Source organism: Protomyctophum bolini (genome assembly GCF_963924005.1).
Source record: "Protomyctophum bolini genome assembly, chromosome: 24".
Lineage (NCBI taxonomy): Eukaryota > Metazoa > Chordata > Actinopteri > Myctophiformes > Myctophidae > Protomyctophum > Protomyctophum bolini.
Genome location: NC_137885.1, coordinates 27,085,009 through 27,108,804, shown reverse-complemented (window position 1 = coordinate 27,108,804; position 23,796 = coordinate 27,085,009). Strand labels below are relative to the sequence as shown.

The window sequence follows — 23,796 nt, the reverse complement described above, 5'->3', positions numbered from 1 at the left end:
GGGTAACACCCCCCCCCACACACACACACACACCCCCCCCCCCCACACACACACACACACACACACACACACATTCACGAGTCACACAAGTTACGTTTTCAGTGTTTAATTCGTGTTTTCCATACGTTTTAAGACGTACGCGGTGTCACATAGAAACCCTGCATTTGTCCGATTTTGGGCACCAAAATGTGGTGTCCAAAATGTGGTATAGTGCAAACGGGCACTCAATGTTAGACCCCAGCTGCACCATGTTTCCTCGCCATCTCTCTCTCTCACACACACACACGCACACGCACACACACACACACACGCACGCACGCACGCACGCACACTCTTATCTGTATCGCCCTCTGAAGGTTCAGTATTGATTTTTAGCTGAGTTCTGAATCAGCCTTCGAGTCAAAGCGTGCTTGTTATTATTTGCACATGCTAATACTGTTATATCAGAAATGCCCATTGTTTATTCTGCTTTTGAGCCACGGACACAAAACTATAATATACCAAAAATAATAATAATAATAAAACTTTATTTGTATAGCACCTTTCATGACATGAAATGCAGCTCAAAGTGCTTCACAGAGCAATGGAGAAAAAAGATAAGAAAAGCAAGGCAACGACATAAAAAAACAAGCAGTAATGCAATACAGTGAGGACATGAGTAACAAAAAATAAAAGATCAATTAAAAGCAAGGGTGTAGAAGTGAGCTGTGCTTTAAAAATGTCTACAGAGGCTGCCTGTCGAAGGTACAGTGGGAGCTTGTTCCATGCCGTCGGCCCGTAGAAGCAAAAAGCTGCTTCCCCGTATTTTTTGGTTGCCATTTTTTTTTAGGCAAAGCGAGCAGGCCAGCAGAGGAAGACCTTAGGGGGGGCGGTTTGGGACATATTTAGGCAGGCAGTCATGTAGGTAGGAAGGTGCGAGACCATTGAGAGCTTTATACACAAGTAAAATAATCGGAGCATGAGGCAGTAGAGGACAGAAGAGAGGAATATGGTGGGAGATGAGCGTCTCGCTGCAGCTGCACTATGTGGGGAAACTTAATCCAGGACGATGGCGATGGAGCCTTGATAGCGCCGTGGTTGAAGAGGACTCCTCTTATCACACAGAACTCAATTTAACAAAGAGGCCATTCTAATGCCTCTCGCCTGTGTCTTCCCCCCACAGACATGCAACACCAGTGAAAGGGCCGGGTGCCTCATAAGCTACCGTGCGCCTATAATACATCAAACCCATCACAACGCACTTATTTTATTATAAACCAATTCATAGAACGGCACAGCGCCGAGCGCATCAATTAGGTTATTATACACTTACTTAATAAAGGAGTAACATTAACTGCAGTGAATTAAAGTGTGCTTTGGCAAAAGACACTGTGAAATCCATCGGCACGCTGCCAGACTGTTTTTAAATGCCCATTTAGAAATAATACGGTATAATTTATTTTCCTTCGTAATTTTACACTGCAGATTGTTCCCTGTGCTCTGAAACCGCCCGGCGCAGATTGGTCATTGACACGTCGCACGTGCACACTAGTACATACCAGGCAGAACACATGCACACTAGTACATACCAGGCAGAACACGTGCACACTAGTACATACCAGGCAGAACACGTGCACACTAGTACTGTACATACCAGGCAGAACACATGCACACTAGTACATACCAGGCAGAACACGTGCACACTAGTACATACCAGGCAGAACACGTGCACACTAGTACATACCAGGCAGAACACGTGCACACTAGTACATACCAGGCAGAACACGTGCACACTAGTACATACCAGGCAGAACACGTGCACACTAGTACATACCAGGCAGAACACGTGCACACTAGTACATACCAGGCAGAACACATGCACACTAGTACATACCAGGCAGAACACATGCACACTAGTACATACCAGGCAGAACACATGCACACTAGTACATACCAGGCAGAACACATGCACACTAGTACATACCAGGCAGAACACGTGCACACTAGTACATACCAGGCAGAACATGTGCACACTAGTACATACCAGGCAGAACACATGCACACTAGTACATACCAGGCAGAACACGTGCACACTAGTACATACCAGGCAGAACACGTGCACACTAGTACATACCAGGCAGAACACGTGCACACTAGTACATACCAGGCAGAACACATGCACACTAGTACATACCAGGCAGAACACATGCACACTAGTACATACCAGGCAGAACACGTGCACACTAGTACATACCAGGCAGAACACATGCACACTAGTACATCAGGCAGACCACGTGCACACTAGTACATACCAGGCAGAACACGTGCACACTAGTACATACCAGGCAGAACACATGCACACTATACATACCAGGCAGAACACATGCACACTAGTACATCAGGCAGACCACGTGCACACTAGTACAAACCAGGCAGAACACGTGCACACTAGTACATACCAGGAAGCACACATGCACACTAGTACATACCAGGCAGAACACGTGCACACTAGTACATACCAGGCAGAACACGTGCACACTAGTACATACCAGGCAGAACACGTGCACACTAGTACATACCAGGCAGAACACATGCACACTAGTACATACCAGGCAGAACACGTGCACACTAGTACATATTAGGCAGAACCCGTTTTGAGTCCAAAGTGGTGGTAATTCCGTTACCACGACCATGTCAATTGGAATCGAAAGAACTTCCGTTTCCGTGGAATTAATGTTCAACGTTTTGTCATTTCGCCCTCAGACTTTCATCGTGACTCAGAAGATCAGCCCGAGGGCTGAAAACGAAGAGGCCCTCGAACCCGAGCCCACCCGCCAAGAACACATGATAGGTAAGACCGGCACTGCTGTGCTGTAGTCTATTAACAGATTTTGTCCGCACTGCAATAATTATACCCCATAAGTGTGGATAAATGATTGGGGCCACACAGAGGTGTGCACTAGTCGGTGATTGCTGCTGTGTCACGGCCGGGGTCAAACCGTCAAATTTGAGTCTGAGGGTTTGAATGAGTTGCAGGCAATTTGAATGAATAATGCCTCACAATAATTATGATGAGCACTACCGGCTGCTTTAAGTGTACACATACACACACACACACACACACACACACACACACACACACACACACACACACACACACACACAGCAGTGTTTGCAGTTCCGTCTGGAGAATGATGGAAGGTTGGCATAATTGGCTGTTTACTGGATGCTTCGTTGCGTCACACTTTACCACGCGGTGGAACGTTTTAGGCCTTGTGCCGTCAACCGCATTGTGTTTATTTCATCCACTAAATACTATGACGGAAATTGTTCGTCGACTAAATTTTGTCACTGACGAAAACTGAATGGAAACTACATGAAAACTGAGCTACGATGACTAGAACTAAGACTAGAATATTATTGACAATTTCGTCAATAACTCAAAACTACCGGTAGACTAAAATGGACAAGTGGACAAGAGATCCAGTATAAGTGGCCTAAAAGTAAAGTACTTTTACCCTTGTTTGCATGCTGACAATAGCCGATCTACAAGCTCACAACGTTGTGAGCTTGTAAATCAACTGTAGATTTAGTCGACAAAAATCTTGTGACATGTAGTCGACTAAAACTAACATTGCAGGTGACTGAAATGTGACTAAATCTAAATGAAATATATTCGATTAGACTATGACTAAAACTCTAAATTTGCTGTAAAAAATCAACACTGCTCAGAGATGAGTTTTCATCTCTGCGGTAACAATAAAAGTTCTTTAGGGCGTAAAAGTCATTTTGTTTAGTTTGTTTTTTGTATTAATAATTTTTTTAATCGTTACATAATTAGGGTTCGGGGGGCTGTTGGAGACGTTTCCCTCTCTAGGGGGTTTACAGTTTCTTCAACTTTTCTTTGCTTCTGCAGTGAAAAGGAAAATGTACTATCAGTGAATTAGTTGCACAGTTGTCAAATTATCCCATTTTGACCTGAGGACGATGTCTTCTAAAATGTCTTCTAAATCCTGACCCTGAACCCTGTTTTAAATGTCAGAAGTTCTCAAACAATTTCACGTCAAGGACCCCAAAAACGATTTGCATTTTGGCCTCCGACCCCCATCTGAAAATATGTTGTCCCAGAATCAAATATTTAACTTAAAAAGTTCGCTGTGAAAGAATATAATTATGCTCAAAGATTTGCGCCACATTTTCACGATTTTTCAAAAATAGCAGACCTACAAGTACAAGCTAATAGCGTGGCGCAGGCACTATGAGCTTGTAGATCTGCTATTTTTTCATTAGCTCAAGTATAACACAATGCTTCAAACATCAAAAGGGGTTCCCTCCCGCCCAGAATGGGTTATTTCACCAAATAGTTCTGACACGGGGCCCGTCTCCAAGCGGCAGTGAGACAGAACCTCCTGTGGTGGACCGGGCCGGGGGGCAGATCTTATGCCTAATCCTTCCTCTATTCTAATTAACTATATGGCATTTTTACATTTCTGCCAGCTAAGCACATCTACTCTGTATGTGAGTTAACCCATTTAGACCTGAAGACGATTCTACAGATGCCTTAATAAATAAATGGTAAATGGTGCATTTATATAGCGCCTTTTATCCAAGGCGCTTTACATAGATTGTGCATTACATTCACCCTGCATTCACACACACATTTACACACCGATTGCGGCGGAAGCCATGCAAGGCACCAACCAGCACATCGGGAGCAATTAGGGGTTCAGTGTCTTGCCCAAGGACACTTGGGGCAAGACATGTAGACAGGAGGAGCCGGGATTCGAACCACCGACCCATGGATCATTGGACGACCTGCGCCACAGTCGCCACATCCTGACGGTTTTCAGAAAAACGCTGTTTCTATGTCAGTGGTTCTCCAACTATTTCATGTCATTAAGGACGCCCCAGAATTATATGTAATTGTAATTTTCACGATTTATTTTTCAAAACAATAGCAGACCTACAAGCTCGTAGCGCGGCACTCGGTGCCGCGCTACGAGCTTGTAGATCTGCTATTTTTTCAATAGCTAAAAGTATAAAATAATGCTTTAAAAACACCAAAAGGGGTTCCCGCCCAGAATGGCTTAAAGGTCTCAGCTGTGATTACTTACTTATCGTCTAGCTGTGCATTTTGCCCCCTAATGCCTTCTCCAGTACATGTAGCATGACTTATATATGGGAGGCATTAACTCTATCAATACCTTTAACCCATTCTGACCTGAGATCAGATTCATACGAGGTTTCCACTGGGGACACACACACTGGTCTGATGAACCCATTCTGACCTGAGATCAGATTCTAAAACAATGTCAGTCGTTCTTCGATGTAAAAAAAAATAGCAGACCTACAAGCTCGTAGCGCGCCACTCGGTGGCGCGCTATGAGCTTGTAGATCTGCTATTTTTCAATAGCTAAAGCATGACATGATGCTATAACACCAAAACGGGTTCCCGTTCAGAATGGGTTAATAAACCCAGGGTATAGTTGAATATAGATTTAGTTTGATTGATTACTTTATTCGTTCAGAGAGGGGGGGCTCTGACTAATAAAGGGGCTATCTATATAGTGAACGTTACAGCTATATGCTGCAGACAGTGTGTGTGATATGAAATATGAGCTAAGTGTATACCTTAATCACAGTAATCCTTAATCACAGTAATCCTTAATCATATATATTCATATCATAGCCGAGGGCTGTTGGAGAGACCGTCATGGCCCTCCATCTGTGCGTACAGTCGCCGGGGGCTTGTTATGCAATCTCTTGTGTTGGCGTCATATTATTTACTGTACAGTACATTATATTATAAGTGACGAAGCCAGATGGTCAAGGTTGCATTTTATTTATTTATTCAGGGAAGTCAATTGGGAACCAGCTCTCTTTTACAATGACGCCCTGATGTACACTGTAGCCTACATAACAAACATTTGAACACAGTTATACATTACAAGAAAAAATATATAATAAAAATAAATAATTCAGATTGAACGAGTACAGCTATAATGTCAAATTATTCCATACACATACAAGACATTTAAATCGATCAAGTGAAATCAAGTTTAAGACTTTAAGACTGATTGTAAGTAAGTACATTTTATTCATATAGCACTTCTCACAGAGAAAACTCACAAAGAAATTAAAAACAAAGACAGGCAAAAATACAACAGAATAGTATAGTCAAACAGGAACATACGATTGATCTATAAGAAAAATAACAACACAGTAAAATAACAACAACCATTATGTTACATTAGCAAAAGCTTGTGCAAATAGCAAAGTTTTGAGATTGTAGACAGTTCCATGTGTGTGTGTGGGGGGGGGGGCATAGTATGGAAAGGCAGTCTTATACCCAGTTCAGAATTAATATCAGGAACGGGTGTGATGATAATGGACTGCAAAGATAATTAGGTCATTTCTTAAGTAAGGCTTTATAGTAGTGATGCACCGAATATTCGTCCGCAGAAAATATTCGGCAGAAAATGGCTAAAAATGCATTTTCGGCCTATTCGGTTTCGGCCCAAATAGGCAGAAAATATATCACCGAATAGTGTATGCAATTAATGCATTCAAAAGAGCTGAATAAATGTTTTCTGGACCCATAACAGTGATTATTATTGAAGTTAAGTTTTGCCATAACCATAAATCAGGTAGCTTTAAGGTACGGCAATGACAGCAATGTTAGGCAAAAATATATATAATATTAAATATATTCGGATATTCGGTTTTCGGCCAACTGTTTCCTATATTCGTTATTCGGTTTCGGCCAAGAATTTCAATTTCGGTGTATCCCTACTTTATAGATTAAAAAAAACATTATTTATTTGGTACCCAATATTTTCCCCAAATCCAAAGAACTCGTGTGAATTACGTTCACTACCTGGTATCGTTCTCATCTCAACACATCATCTATACTCTATAGCCTTGACATCTGGAGGTGAGTCGGTCGGTTCGTTGGAGAATCTGAGAAGCTATATCTTGGAGGCAGAATAACGTACGTTGTGTACTGCAGCTTCTCAGATAATATACAAATAATATCATTAATTATGAAATGTTCTCGGCAAGGAGAACTCCCCCCTCCTCCCCCTCCCCCCATGGGTGAAGTACTGTACAGTACATGAGTTCTTTGAACGTTGCATTATTGAGGATAATATTTAGGCCCTTTTTTTGGGCTTCATAAATAAATATCATTTATTTTAACGGTTGCCCTCACAGTGAACCTTTTTTTTGTTTTTGTTTTGGAAGCTTTAGATACTGTATACTATATACGTGAATCATTTTGAGTGTGGAATAGAGAAGACAATGCTTATTATTATTCCACAGAGTTAACCCATTCTGAACGGGAACCCGTTTTGGTGTTAGCATCATGTCGTGCTTTAGCTATTGAAAAATAGCAGATCTACAAGCTCATAGCGCGCCACCGAGTGGCGCGCTACGAGCTTGTAGGTCTGCTATTTTAAAAAAATCGAAGAGCGACTGACATAGAAGACATTTTTTTTAATAATCTGATCTCAGGTCAGAATGGAAAACTGTCAGGATGTAGAAGACATTTTTTAGAATCTGATCTCAGGTCAGAACGGGTTAAAAAAACACTTTGATTTGCTGCTCGGGGGGGAAATGCTCGACACGGGGAGCCATTTCTTTTGCTGTCCTCTCCTCTATCGTGGGGGGGGGGGGGGAGGTGTGGGGGGGGGGGGGGGAGACGACGGCACTTTACGGGCAAGGAGGTGAAATCGACCCGACCTCTTTTGAAAATAGAAAAAAGGCTATAGGTTTTCTCCCTGCAGAGCTCTATTATATCACGTCTTCTTTGCTTATGGGCCATCCATGATGCCATAATATCACGGTATCATCTCTCCATCATGTTATGTTAACCCATTCTGACCTGAGATCAGATTCATACCAGGTTTCCACTAGGACACACACTGGTCTGATTAACCCCATTCTGACCCGAGATCAGATTCTAAAAAAATATCAGTCGTTCTTCGATTTTTCAAAAAATAGCAGACCTACAAGCTCGTAGCGCGCCACTCGGTGGCGCGCTATGAGCTTGTAGATCTGCTATTTTTCAATAGCTAAAGCATGACATGATGCCATAACACCAAAATGGGTTCCCGTTCAGAATGGGTTAAAAGACACCTTGAAAAAGGAGCCGCCTGCCGTCTCTTCCAAGGCCAATCGCGGGAAGGAAGGCGACGGACCGCCATGCGGTGAGAGAGGGCCGGTACGACGCGTGCGTGACTCCGCAGTGCGGCACAGTGCAAGGCTTAACGCGTTTAGACCTATAGACGCTATAGATTCTACAAAATGTATATAGAATAGTTTTGTAGAAGAATGTAGAAAATAGTTTGTTTGAAAATCCTTTGTTTTCTGTGTCAGTACTAGTTCTCAAACTATTTCATGTCAATGACCACTAGGAATTATAATTATGTATTTGGCCGCTGACCCCCATCTGAAAATATGTTGTTCCCCCAGAAGCAAAAGATTTGAGCTAAAAACGAACGCTCTCTGAAAGAATTATATTCAAACATTTCGGACACATTTTCACGATTTTTCAAGCTCGCGCTATGAGCTTGTAGATCTGCTAGTTTTTAACAGCTTAAGTGTAACATAATGCTTACAAAAAACCCACCAAAAGGGGATTCCGTCCTAAATGGGTTAAAACACTGCAGCCAGCAACACACAAACAGCTTGTTTCCAATATTGAAGAGTGAAGAAATGTACTGAAATGTCTTTTTTTCTCCACCCGAATCCTGTCGCTTAGTCAAAAATGTGTACTATAGAGTTGGGTAATTAGCTCAGTGTCGTTCATTATCATTCACACTTACAGGGATTTTGGGATTGAACTGAATGGCAAACCATCTGTTCCACCCCAAGTCAGGACGCTGCAAACTGTGTATTCTAAATGGACTCGCCATCTGTTCATTCTGTTGCCTCTCGCTGTTGTTTGTCTCGGATTTTAACAACTCAATTCCACTTTCCAGAGTGTCCTTTTTAGCCAGTGGTTCCCCACCCCACACAGCTACTTCTGTTGTCCTGCAACGTCCCCTTATCGTTCACTAAACTCAAAGTGCAAATTTACATGAAATCTTTCACAGACGAACTTCCTACTAGGCTGAGGAATATATCCCACCCTTTTCACATTGGCCTGTTATAGCGCCACCAGGAGGCCATATTCTAGTTTACCAGTATAGGCTATGGTTGATCCATATTTTGGCAAGACCGACGTCACATGCTGTCATCAACATGACATAATAATGTATTCCTTGTCTCTGTCTTTCTCTCTCTCTCTCTCTCTCTCTCTCTCTCTCGTAATTAATTGGCCCTCAAGGTGTTCTGTTTACCCACCACCCCTTCCACTGCATGTGAATTCACACATACACGCACGTGCACACACATACACACACGCACCACGCACACAAAAATCTTTTGAAAATAGCAGATCTACAAGCTCCCAATACGTCGCTTTGCGACACATTGTGAGCTTGTGATGAATATACTCAAAGGAAAGTACAAACACCTCAAAACTACAATACTACAATACCTCAATACTGAGTAATGAGGAATATCTTACAGGAATATACTACAATACCTCAAAACTACAATAGTGCAATAATAATAATAATAATAATGGATTGTATTTATATTGCACTTTTCATTCACAAGGAATCCCAGAGTGCAATACTACAATACTACAGAACTACAATACTACAGAACTACAATTATACAGAACTGCAATTATACAGAACTATAATACTACAGAACTACAATACCTCAAAACTACAATACAACACTACTACAATACTACAGAACTACAATACTACAGAACTACAATTATACAGAACTACAATACTGCAATACCTCAAAACTATAATACAACACTACTACAATACTACAGAACTACAATACTACAGAACTACAATTATACAGAACTACAATACTGCAATACCTCAAAACTATAATACTACAATACTACAGAACTACAATACTACAGAACTACAGAACTACAATACCTCAAAACTGCAATACTACAGAACTACAATACCTCAAAACTACAATACTACAGAACTACAATACTACAATACCTCAAAACTACAACACTACAATACTGTAGTATAATGTACAATAATGCACTTAGCTACTTTACATCCCCCCACACACACACGCATGCACAGTTGCACACACACACACACACACACACACACGCCCCACGATTTCCCACGTCGATTGTTCCTCTGTTCCTTGCTTTTCCCGTGGCGGTGACATCATCGCCAACATCATCATCACACCTCTCTCCTCCTCCCCGTGTCCTGACCACCCCCTCCCCCCCACCCCCTCCCTCCCCTCCCCCTCCCTCCCCCACCCCCCCCTCCCCTCCCCCCTCCCCCTCTAGGCTCGGGGGGCTGTCAGATGAGGACCCTGGACAGCGGCATCGGCACCTTCCCCCTCCCCGACTCGGTCGCCCGTGGCGCCGGCAGCCGCGGTGGCGGTGGCTCCTCCCACCACGTCCCCAAGTCCGCCGAGACCCCCCCCTCCTCTCCCCCCCACCGCCTCCACCACCCGACCACCACCACCTCCACGCCACCACCGCCCCACCTCCACCTCCACCCAGACGTCAAAGTGCCTTCCTCCTCCTCCTCCTCCCTCCTCGTCCTCCCCAAGAGTCGCCTGCCTTGCCTCCCCCCCTCGGCCCCCACTGGGACCCCCCTGGGCCACTCCCTGTCCGACCCCACGTCGGAGACCCTCCTCCTGAGCAGCCAGAGCCGCCTCCCCAAACCCACCGCCACCACCTCAGGTGAGTCAGAGAGTGATTGATTGATTGATTGATTGATTTTTTTTATTATTTTTTTTATCCCACGATTTTGTAACCCATTTTTCACCCCTGTGTCAATCATCTAATGTGATCCTGGGCTCTACACACCCTCCACCAACCTAGGCCCCATATATGGGGGACAAGGGGAGAGCAACGGACTTGAACTCATGCTTCCTTCATGCCTGAGTGTCCAAGTTGCTCCTTTACACCTGACAGGGGGGAGTTTCCCTGGTTGGACGTATAGCGCGTGGAAGGAACACGTTATTCCAACCAGTTCCTTTCCCCTCCATCAGGCGCCCCGGCTGGCCAGGGGGAGGTATAGTTTAGAGACCAGGATTACTGCATGTTTTTTGTGAGGGTATACCTATACCCTGATTGAACATTTTATTTCACAGTACGTAGAATGAAAGCACAGGTCAATACAAAAAACTGTGGACGATTAATTTGGCAATTTGACTTCTAAACACCAGTTGCTCGAGTTAATTAATTGTAGAACACTTTTCCCTGCGATTCGCGAGTTGTGCCCGAGTTATGTTTTCATTGTTTAATCCACGTTTTTAATCAGTTTTTAATCCGCCGGACAGAATGGGATATGAGACGCATCGCATCGCAAAGCGGTCCGTGGCTCTGGGCGTGCAATGGGTTCTGGGAAATTGAGTGCTCCGGGCGTGCAAAGGGTTATTGGAAATTGAGTGCTCCGGGCGTGCAAAGGCTTCTGGGAAATTGAGTTCTCTGAGCGTGCAAAGGCTTCTGGGAAATTGAGTCCCTATTGTTTACAATGGAGGAGGTGGAACGGTGCTGAGCACTACCTGTTCCGTTCTGTTGTTGTGTTAGACGGCACTTTTGGAACACGCACGCACGCGCACACACATACACACACACACACACACACACACACACACACACACACACACACACACACACACACACACACACACACACACACACACACACACACACACACACACACACACACACCCCGCCGTAAAAACATCTCTTCAAGCCCGCGTATCAAATTTAACCTCATGGGGTCATTATCAGTAATTAGTTTAATGTGTTTAGTCTCGCCGCACTCTATTTTATTTAATCCATTCTGGGCGGGAAGACCTTTTGGTGTTCATAGCATTATGGTATATTTTAGCTATTGAAAAACAGCAGAGCTCATATGAGCTATTTTTGGAAAAATCGTGAATATGTGGCGCAAATCTTTGAATATATATATATTCTTTCAGATTTCAGATTCTTTTAACTCAAATCTTTTCTTCTGTGTGGGCGGGAGGGGGGTCCCTGGAACAACATATTCTCAGATGGGGGTCGGAGGCATATTACATATAATCTTTGGGGTCCTTGACATGAAATATTGAGCTCCACTGATATGGAAAGGCATTTTGTAAAATGTTGACGTCAGGACTAAACGGCTTAACATGTATTGGTTTGTCTTAAGAAACGTTTATTTTTTTACTCCTCTCCGCAGTTCAAAGTGTTTTCATTGATAGCCAGTAAAACGCTCTTCTCGTCTCAAGGTTGCACAATATGAATAATGTATTTACTGTACTGGGCCTCGTCTCGGCTCTGAAGTCATTTTTCATTGATTTTTTTTCTCCCCTGCATGAATCGAATGAATTATTTAAATCCCAACAGTTTTCTGAAAAACCTATGTTTCTATGTGTCAGTGGTGCTCAACCTCTTTCATGTCAAGGACCCCCCCCAGAATTATATACAGTATTTGGCTGCTGACCACCATCTGAAAATATGTTGTTCAAAATGTCGAAATTGATAATCGAAATAAATAAATAGCGTGAGATTCTGTGGAGAAAAAATTAAAACCCTGCTATTTTCGGACAGATTGGCCGATCCTGTCCTTGTTGTTTCATATAGGACCCCGTGGTCCCGGGGACCCCCAGGGGTCCTTGAGGGAGTTCCAGGGGGTCCCATTTGGTTCCATTTGTACACTCTCAGAGTACTGAGAAAACTGCCTTTCTTCGTCCATTTTTTTTTTCAAACTTGACTACGGTAGCGGTGGTCTCAAAAACATAAGGGAAACTTTGACGGGAAAAGACTAATTTTATTTTTATTTTTATCATGCTCTTATGGTGCTCTACATGTGCTCATGGTGCAATTAAAAAGCAAACGTTTCGGTCCTCAGACCTTCGTCAGTGCTAGAAGTTTTACTTATTTTTTCTATACAGTGAGCGAGTCTTTTCCTGCCAAAGTTACACTCTCAGAGTTAAATCAGCATTGATTTGATACAATATAATTTGGGGGCCCCAGAGATGGAAGCCTATCTGGTAGATAGCCTATAATGCATGTCAAACTGGGGGAAGGGGTCCTTGAAATTAAAATGGTTGAGAATCACTGCTAGAGCCGTCAAAATCTTCTCTTATGGGGGGTCCCTGCAGTCATATATATTTTTTCTAATGGGGGCTAATTAGTGTCAATTTAAGGGGTCCTTGGCATGACAATGTGAGGGAACCAACCCACTGTCATCTTATAGGATATGAATATCATCACGTACAGTACAGCGGAACCACCACAGCCCTCCAGGGATATAAGCACTGCGGCCTAATGCAATTAAAAGAGCAGGTCAGCGTATTCATCAGATCATAAAGCGCCTTTAACCCATTTTGGGCGGAAACCCCTTTTGGTGTTATAGCATTATGTCATGCTTTATTGCTATTGAAAAATAGCAGATCTACAAGCTCATAGCGCGCCACCGAGTGGCGAGGTCTGCTATTTTTGAAAAATCGAAGAGCGACTTGACATAGAAAACATTTTTTAGAATCTGATCTCAGGTCAGAATGGAAAACTGTCAGGATGTAGAAGACATTTTTTAGAATCTGATCTCAGGTCAGAATGGAAAACTGTCAGGATGTAGAAGACATTTTTTTTAGAATCTGATCTCGGGTCAGAATGGAAAACTGTCAGGATGTAGAAGACATTTTTTTTAGAATCTGATCTCAGGTCAGAATGGGTTAACCCCTGGGCTGCTGTGCTGCGCTCCGCTCAGCGGAGCAGCAGAGGGCGGGGAGGCTGAATCTGAATGATGACTTATTAGAGACGCACTCTGAGATGAGAGATCATCACACCTCCGAGGACATTTAACTCATTCTGACCTGAGATCAGATTCATACGAGGTTTCCACTGGACACACACTGGTCTGATTATAACCCATTCTGACCTGAGATCAGATTCTAAAAAAATGTCAGTCGTTCTTCGATTTTTCAAAAATAGCAGACCTACAAGCTCGTAGCGCGCCACTCGGTGGCGCGCTATGAGCTTGTAGATCTGCTATTTTTCAATGGCTAAAGCATAACATGATGCTAACACCAAAACGGGTTCCCGGTCAGAATGGGTTAAGCCCCCGTGCTGCCGCGTCGGTTTTCACACCAGCACGGAGAGCCGTGAGTGGGTGGGTGTGTGGCTGAACAGTGACCGCATTCACACTACACTATACCTACAGCGCGCCAGTTTTCTCTTAACCCATTCTGACCTGAGATCAGATTCTAAAAATGTCTTCTACATCCTGACAGTTTTCATTCTGACCTGAGATCAGATTCTAAAAATGTCTTCTATCTCAGTCGCTCTTCGATTTAAAAAGAAATAGCAGACCTACAAGCTCGTAGCGCGCCACTCGGTGGCGCGCTATGAGCTTGTAGATCTGCTATTTTTCAATAGCTAAAGCACATGATGACATGATGCTAATACCAAAATGGGTTCCCGTTCAGAATGGGTTAAAGGACCACTTCACCACTTTTCAACCTATCTCCATTATAATAGGTCCTCACTAATAATCATGATAAAATGGCACGATTCTTTTCTACTCAGTCTGTGTCTCATTGGAGGGCTGTGGGCAGTTTAGAAACCGTCTTCCAGTGACATCATCATTAGACAGATTATTTTTTAAACAAATGTTTAGATTTTCATTATCGTGAGAACGATGGCTTCCATTTTCGCAACTTTTCAGGACTAGAAAGCCTGCAGTTTCTATTAGCTTGGATTCCCCATCGATGATGTCCCTGGAGGACGGTTTCTGAACTGCCCACAGCCCTCCTATGAGACACAGACCGAGTAGAAAAAAATTGCACCATTTTTTTCATGATTATTAGTGAGGACCTATTATATGAAGATAGGTTGAAAAGTGGTGAAGTGGTCCTTTTATGGTATACTTTTAGCTATTGAAAAAGCATTTTAACTAAGCATTATGGTATACTTTTAGCTATTGAAAAAGCATTTTAACTAAGCATTATGTTATACTTTAGCTATTGAAAAAGTATTTTAACTAAGGATTATGTTATACTTTAGCTATTGAAAAAGCATTTTAACTAAGCATTATGTTATACTTTAGCTATTGAAAAAGCATTTTAACTAAGCATTATGTTATACTTTAGCTATTGAAAAAGTATTTTAACTAAGCATTATGTTATACTTTAGCTATCGAAAAAGCATTTTAACTAAGCATTATGTTATACTTTAGCTATTGAAAAAGCATTTTAACTAAGCATTATGTTCTACTTTAGCTATTGAAAAAGCATTTTAACTAAGCATTATGCTATACTTTAGCTATTGAAAAAGCATTTTAACTAAGCATTATGTTCTACTTTAGCTATTGAAAAAGCATTTTAACTAAGCATTATGTTATACTTTAGCTATTGAAAAAGCATTTTAACTAAGCATTATGTTATACTTTAGCTATTGAAAAAGCATTTTAACTAAGCATTATGTTATACTTTAGCTATTGAAAAAGCATTTTAACTATAAGCATTATGTTATACTTTAGCTATTTAAAAAGCATTTTAACTAAGCATTATGTTATACTTTAGCTATTGAAAAAGCATTTTAACTAAGCATTATGCTATACTTTAGCTATTGAAAAAGCATTTTAACTAAGCATTATGTTATACTTTAGCTATTGAAAAAGCATTTTAACTAAGCATTATGTTCTACTTTAGCTATTGAAAAAGCATTTTAACTAAGCATTATGTTATACTTTAGCTATTGAAAAAGCATTTTAACTAAGCATTATGTTATACTTTAGCTATTGAAAAAGCATTTTAACTAAGCATTATGTTATACTTTAGCTATTGAAAAAGCATTTTAACTATAAGCATTATGTTATACTTTAGCTATTGAAAAAGCATTTTAACTAAGCATTATGTTATACTTTAGCTATTGAAAAAGCATTTTAACTAAGCATTATGCTATACTTTAGCTATTGAAAAAGCATTTTAACTAAGCATTATGCTATACTTTTAGCTATTGAAAAAGCATTTTAACTAAGCATTATGTTATACTTTAGCTATTGAAAAATAGCAGATCTACAAGAGTTTGTCGGTCTGCTATAAAAAAAGAAAGAAAAATAAACTGTCATTATTATGCAGCATTGTAGTGCCAGTGTGTGCGTCCTTGTACAAATGTATACGTTCATTATTGCATTCAGTAAATGTCTGCTGTCTTCATTTGACCATGATTATTATTTATTGCATTCCTGCCGTTTCTGTATGTTTAACCCATTCTGACCTGAGATCAGATTCATACGAGGTTTCCACGGGACACACACTGGTCTGATTAACCCATTCTGACCTGAGATCAGATTCTAAAAAATGTCAGTCGTTCTTCGATTTTTCAAAAATAGCAGACCTACAAGCTCGTATCGCGCCACTCGGTGGCGCGATATGAGCTTGTAGATCTGCTATTTTTCAATAGGTAAAGCATAACATGATGCCAACACCAAAATGGGTGCCCGGTCAGAATGGGTTAAATAGTCTCTGATGCTGGTTTGATTGACAGTGGTTGATTACCTCGTTCATTCATGTCAATCTGGTCACACACGGTGACACACACACACACACACACACACACACACACACACACACACAGTGACACACACACACACACACACACACACACACGCACGTCGTTTTGGGGGGCCCGGTCGAGGCGACGGCATAAATCTGCTGTTTGTTTGTGCGTTGCCAAAGAGTCGTGCTGGAGCTGCAAACAACCTCCGGGTGGATGACGCTAATGTTTCACAGAGCTTTGAATAGAACACAACACAACTCTCTCTCTCTCTCTCTCTCTGTCCATCTGCCACGTACAGTGTGTACAGTACGTCTCAGTCGCAAATGAATGGTTGTGCGTTGAGGCCGTCTGGAGAGAGAGGGCAGGATGTGCAGCGTTGGTGTTTCTATGAGTGACTAATGGAACACCATAACACAGAGCGAGGGCCATGCTGTCAGATGGGTGTTCTGTCTGTTTGTCCTACTGTATAGGGCCACTGTCAGATATTATTATTATTATTATTATTACTGTCAGATGGGTGTTTTGTCTGTTTGTCCTATAGTGTAAAAGTTTGTTTCGCCATCTTGCAGTGATGTAAATAGGTTTTCAATGTAATGAGTCCCAGGATGCAGGGATGGTCTTTTAGAGATGAGTCCCAGGGACATTTTATGAGTCCCACTTCAACGACGTTAGGAGTCATATTTTTGTCTTTTTTTTTTTACAAATTGCAGCATTTAACTCCCGTTTCATTGTATATGGTTATAATGTGGTTATATTCATGTAGAAAACAGAAGAAGAGATGATTATTATAACTAAAGCAAGCAAAATAAACTAGAATAAAAAAACAGTACAGTAGTACAGTAGTGCATCCCGTGGATGCAGAGGTCGTTGTTTTATGGCGTCCCTTAACTATAAACTGTGTTTTGGGATGTAAAATAAAATGCACACTATTTTCTATCAGAGCGCGGAGCCACGTTAGAAAATATTTTGTGCCAGGGACCCTGCGTGCGTGCGACCGTGCGTGCGTAAACGTGTCTGCCGTGTGTGTGTGTGTGTTTGTACTATACGAATTACTCACATCGTCATGTTGTCTCCTCTCTGTCGGAACAGATGTGATCCGCTCGAAGAGGCTGAGTCAGAGTGAACCACGATGCAGCGCCACGCCTTCCTCCACTGACGCAAGAACCACCAAGAAGGACCTCCATGTACCCAGGGTAAGAGTTACAGTATAGGACCAGGAACCTCCCTTTACCCAGGGTAAGAGTTACAGTATAGGACCAGGGACCCCCATTTACCCAGGGTAAGAGTTACAGTATAGGACCAGAGACCTCCATTTACCCAGGGTAAGAGTTACAGTATAGGACCAGGGACCTCCATCTACCCAGGGTAAGAGTTACAGGACCAGGGACCTCCATCTACCCAGGGTAAGAGTTACAGGACCAGGGACCTCCATCTACCCAGGGTAAGAGTTACAGGACCAGGGACCTCCATCTACCCAGGGTAAGAGTTATAGGACCAGGGACCTTCATTTACCCAGGGTAAGAGTTACAGGACCAGGGACCTCCATCTACCCAGGGTAAGAGTTATAGGACCAGGGACCTTCATTTACCCAGGGTAAGAGTTACAGGACCAGAGACCTCCATTTACCCAGGGTAAGAGTTACAGTACAGGACCAGGGACCTCCTTTTACCCAGGGTAAGAGTTACAGTATAGGACCAGGGACCTCCATTTACCCAGGGTAAGAGTTACAGTATAGGACCAGAGACCTCCATTTACCCAGGGTAAGAGTTACAGTATAGGACCAGGGACCTCCATCTACCCAGGGTAAGAGTTACAGTATAGGACCAGGGACCCCCATTTACCCAGGGTAAGAGTTACAGTACAGGACCAGAGACCTCCATTTACCCAGGGTAAGAGTTACAGTATAGGACCAGAGACCTCCCTTTACCCAGGGTAAGAGTTACAGTATAGGACCAGGACCTCCCTTTACCCAGGGTAAGAGTTACAGTATAGGACCAGAGACCTCCATTTACCCAGGGTAAGAGTTACAGTATAGGACCAGACCTCCATTTACCCAGGGTAAGAGTTACAGTATAGGACCAGAGACCTCCATTTACCCAGGGTAAGAGTTACAGGACCAGGGACCTACATTTACCCAGGGTAAGAGTTACAGGACCAGGGAGCTCCATTTACCCAGGGTAAGAGTTACAGGACCAGGGAGCTCCATTTACCCAGGGTAAGAGTTACAGGACCAGGGAGCTCCATTTACCCAGGGTAAGAGTTACAGTATAGGACCAGAGACCTCCATTTACCCAGGGTAAGAGTTACAGTATAGGACCAGAGACCTCCATTTACCCAGGGTAAGAGTTACAGTATAGGACCAGAGACCTCCATTTACCCAGGGTAAGAGTTACAGGACCAGGGGCCTCCATTTACCCAGGGTAAGAGTTACAGTATAGGACCAGAGACCTCCATCTACCCAGGGTAAGAGTTACAGGACCAGAGACCTCCACTCACCCAGGGTAAGAGTTACAGTATAGGACCAGAGACCTCCATTTACCCAGGGTAAGAGTTACAGTATAGGACCAGAGACCCCCATTTACCCAGGGTAAGAGTTACAGTATAGGACCAGGGACCCCCATTTACCCAGGGTAAGAGTTACAGTATAGGACCAGGACCTCCATTTACCCAGGGTAAGAGTTACAGTATAGGACCAGAGACCTCCATTTACCCAGGGTAAGAGTTACAGTATAGGACCAGGGACCCCCATTTACCCAGGGTAAGAGTTACAGTATAGGACCAGAGACCTGCATTTACCCAGGGTAAGAGTTACAGTATAGGACCAGGGACCTCCATTTACCCAGGGTAAGAGTTACAGTATAGGACCAGAGACCTCCATTTACCCAGGGTAAGAGTTACAGTATAGGACCAGAGACCTCCCTTTACCCAGGGTAAGAGTTACAGTATAGGACCAGAGACCTCCCTTTACCCAGGGTAAGAGTTACAGTATAGGACCAGAGACCTCCCTTTACCCAGGGTAAGAGTTACAGTATAGGACCAGAGACCTCCATTTACCCAGGGTAAGAGTTACAGAACCAGGGACCTCCATTTACCCAGGGTAAGAGTCTAATGAACCCTTGACCCTGGCCCTGACGGTGGGTCAGGGCTCAGGGCTAGAGTGGCTGGATGGTAACCGTATATAAGGTTCCCAGTTCGAACCCATGTGGGCTCCCCCAGAGTTAGTGTCGAAGTGTCCTTGAGCAAGACACTGAACCCCTGATTGCTCCTGATGGGCTGGTTGGTGCCTTGCGTGGTTTCCGCCACCATCGGTGTGTGTAAATGTGTGTGTGAATGAATGGGTGAATGTAATGTACAATCTATATGTAAAGCGCCTTGGATGAAGGCGCCATATAAATGCCAACCCATTTACCATTTACCTCTCTGTGAACAGGACAGGACCCTGAGAGTGTGCACGTACCCCCCCGAGAGCGCGGTGAGAGTGTGCACGTACCCCCCCGGCAGCAGCAGCAGCAGCAGCGACTCAGACACTGAGGCCGAGAGCAGCGAGATCACGCTGGGCTCGCCTCACAGAACCCTGAGCCACCAACACCAACCCACGGAGAGCAACTCAGGTCAGCACTCAGGCTAGAGCTTTTTTTGTTCTCCACAGAGGAGGTCTCTGCTCGTCTCCCGGGCTAGAAGCAATGCTGTCTTTTATGTCAGCGCTGAAACCTAATGTATCTCCTTTTTTTTCAGCTTGTTTTGGGGCAGCTCTGCTTTATTGTGCAGACGAGTGGAGTGAGTCAATTCATCTGTGACGTTCTCACGGTACCACTCAAAGAAAGTAGTGATGCACCGAATATTCGGCCGCAGAAAATATTCGGCAGAAAATGGCTAAAAATGCATTTTCGGCCTATTTGGTTTCGGCCCGAATAGGCAGAAAATATATCACCGAATAGTGTATGGAATTAATGCATTCAAATGAGCTGAATAAATGTTTTATGGACCCATAATAGTGAATAATATTGAAGTTCAAGTTTTGCCATAACCATTTATTTTGCCATAAATCAGGTAGCTTTAAGGTACGGCCATGACAGCAATGGTAGGAAAAAAGATATATAATATGAATCATATTCGGATATTCGGTATTCGGTTTTCGGCCAACTGTTTCCTATATTCGGTATTCGTTTTCGGCCAAGAATTTCCCTTTCGGTGCATCCCTAAAAGAAAGGTTTTTGTTTATGTCAGACGAAACCGTTCGATTCCATGTCTGTGATATATATATATATATATATATATCCCATTCTGACCTGAGATCAGATTTCGTACGAGGTTTCCACTGGACACACACTGGTCTGATGAACCCATTCTGATCTGAGATCAGATTCAAAAAATGTCAGTCGTTCTTCGAATTTTTCAAAAATAGCAGACCTACAAGCTCGTAGCGCGCCACTCGGTGGCGCGCTATGAGCTTGTAGATCTGCTATTTTTCAATAGCTAAAGCATAACATGATGCTAACACCAAAATGGGTGCCAGGTCAGAATGGGTTAAAAGATGTTGTTCCAGGGACCCCCCCCAGAAGCAAATATTTGAGTTAAAAACGTTTGCATATATTCAAAGATTTGCGCAAAATAAAATATAAAGCTTTTGGTGTTTTAAGCACTATGTTATACTTTAGCTAGCAGATCTACAAGCCGCGCTACGAGCTTGTATAGGTCTGCTATTTTTTATTTTATCGTGAAAATGTGGTGCAAATCTTTGAATATATATTCTTTCAGAGTGAACGTTCTACGTTCAAACGTTTGAACATTCAAATCTTTGCTTCCGTATTAGTATACATATGATACGGTTGATGATGCGTGTTTGGTCGTGTGAACTAATTTAAACTTTAAATTTGATTTATTTGTATTTTTATTTGTCTATCCTTGTTTTATATTATGTTTCTGTGTCAGTACATAATATCCACGCATACGTATTCTGTTGTTGTTGTTGCTTGTGTTTGTTTTATCTGTTTTACCTGTTTTCTGTATTTGTAAAAAAATCCAAATAAATAAAGTACGTCTCGTCCCTCTCCAGCTGATCCCAACGAGGAGGAGACGCTGAAGAGGAGGCGGAGCGTCGTGGAGGAACGTCTGTCCATCATGGACTGCTACCAACACGACGTTTTCTCGCAACGCGGCGGCCGTAGGATCTCAACCTACAACCTCCTACCGCGGGACCTCTGCACGGCGGGGGACAGACTCAGCGTGAGTGTTCTGCGTTATTATACACCTTGTCTAACCTGGCCTCGCCAGGCTTTAGTTTCAACCACCTCGGAGGAAAGCCTGGTCTCTGGTCGAAGGTACTTGCGCGCTCTGCTTGCGCACTAGTAGGCCATTTATGGCCTACTAGTGTGCAACAAGCAAGTATGCACTCGGCAGAGTGCAGTTCTAGTTATTGTTTTGTAGTCATCAGGATGATATCGCTACGTCATGTTGTAGTATTGTTTTGTAGTCATCAGGATGATATCGCTACGTCATGTTGTAGTCATTGTTTTGTAGTCATCAGGATGATATCGTTACGTCATGTTGTAGTCATTGTTTTGTAGTCCTCAGGATGATATCGCTACGTCATGTTGTAGTCATTGTTTTGTAGTCGTCAGGATGATATCGCTACGTCATGTTGTAGTCATTGTTTTGTAGTCGTCAGGATGATATCGCTACGTCATGTTGTAGTATTGTTTTGTAGTCGTCAGGATGATATCGCTACGTCATGTTGTAGTCATTGTTTTGTAGTCATCAGGATTATATCGCTACGTCATGTTGTAGTATTGTTTTGTAGTCATCAGGATGATATCGCTACGTCATGTTGTAGTAAGACTAAATATATTGACACTTTCGTCAAACAAATAAAAACTAAAGACTAAAATGTTAGGAAGGGACTATAGTGGACAAGAGATCCAGTATAAGTCATTTTACACTTTACGTACGTTGCATAATGCTGAAAATAGCAGATCTACAAGCTCACAGCCCTTTCTGCCTTCCATGCCGAACACGAACTGAACTGAACTGAACTGCGGTGGAAATGTTCGCTGAGTCACACCTTGTCACCGGCTCAGATGTCTATATACGACACCTTTAACCCACTCTGACCTGAGATCAGATTCATACGAGGTTTCCACTGGACACACACTGGTCTGATTAACCCATTCTGACCGGAGATCAGATTCTAAAAATGTCAGTCGTTCTTTCGATTTTTCAAAAATAGCAGACCTACAAGCTCATAGCGCGCCACTCGGTGGCGCGCTATGAGCTTGTAGATCTGCTATTTTTCAATAGCTAAAGCATAACATGATGCCAACACCAAAATGGGTTCCCGTTCAGAATGGGTTAATTGTGAAGCACTTTGGAGAAAACGGCACTACATAAATGCGCCATTCAACATTATTATTTAATAATGTCACAGGCTTCCAAGTTTTAATACCCGGTGGCAGAATCGGTCGGGGCTGGCATTAACGGGACTGATTATAAAAGAGATAACCAAGGCCTTTATTGCATTTTATATCATTTGATATCATTTTATTATATCACCATGGATAGTTTCAGCTCAGAATGCTTGTAGTTTGGGGTTTTTAGACCAGTGTCTGCATGCAGGCACGAAAAGTTCGTAGAGTTTAAGTTTGTAAAAAACAAAGTTTGAACGCAAAATAGATTTCAAGAAGAAATAACTATCTCCCCTTTGTGTGTGAGGCTTGAACACATCCCCCCCCCCCCAAAAAAAGAGTATAGGTTGTTGGGTTTACTTGTTTTTGTGTTTGTGTGCTTTTCTTTTGTGCCTTTTTTTTCATGTTGAAGTCTAATTGCTTTCGATCGGTTCAGACTCGGCGTGTCGGGGCGTATTTGCCTACCAGTATTTAGCTCTACGCCCTGAATGACGAATGAGAATCAGGGACCATGAAATGGCCTCCGGGCCGGGCGGTCCTGGCGTGCGTGCGTGCGTGCGTGCGTGCGTGCGTGCGTGCGTGCGTGCGTGCGTGCGTGCGTGCGTGTGTTGGGTCTCACAGTTCAGCCAAGCGCTCCTCACGTCACTTTGCTCGCGCTGCCCTCCCCACACACCCCTCCCCACCCACCCCTCCCCACCCTCCCCTCCCCACCCACCGTGACACCGAAATCCATATTCTGAAATGAGATCCGACTCAACACAACTTTACCAAAAGCAAGCGGCATTTTGCTTGAGTGTGGCCGTGCGT

The 23,796-nt window shown here is 43.0% G+C and overlaps 1 protein-coding gene across 1 annotated transcript in view; it reads left to right on the top strand.

Annotated features, from left to right (window-relative positions):
* LOC308311846 (nck-associated protein 5-like) overlaps positions 1–23,796 on the top strand; it is a gene marked incomplete at its 5' end in the record, with an annotated part of 117,833 nt that overhangs the window by 81,626 nt on the left and 12,411 nt on the right. The window contains 5 exons of the mRNA XM_080758621.1: positions 2,743–2,830; positions 10,370–10,771; positions 17,678–17,781; positions 20,019–20,199; positions 21,645–21,814. Of these exons, the coding sequence (XP_080614747.1) occupies positions 2,743–2,830; positions 10,370–10,771; positions 17,678–17,781; positions 20,019–20,199; positions 21,645–21,814 (945 nt within the window). The remainder of the gene's footprint in view (positions 1–2,742; positions 2,831–10,369; positions 10,772–17,677; positions 17,782–20,018; positions 20,200–21,644; positions 21,815–23,796) is intronic.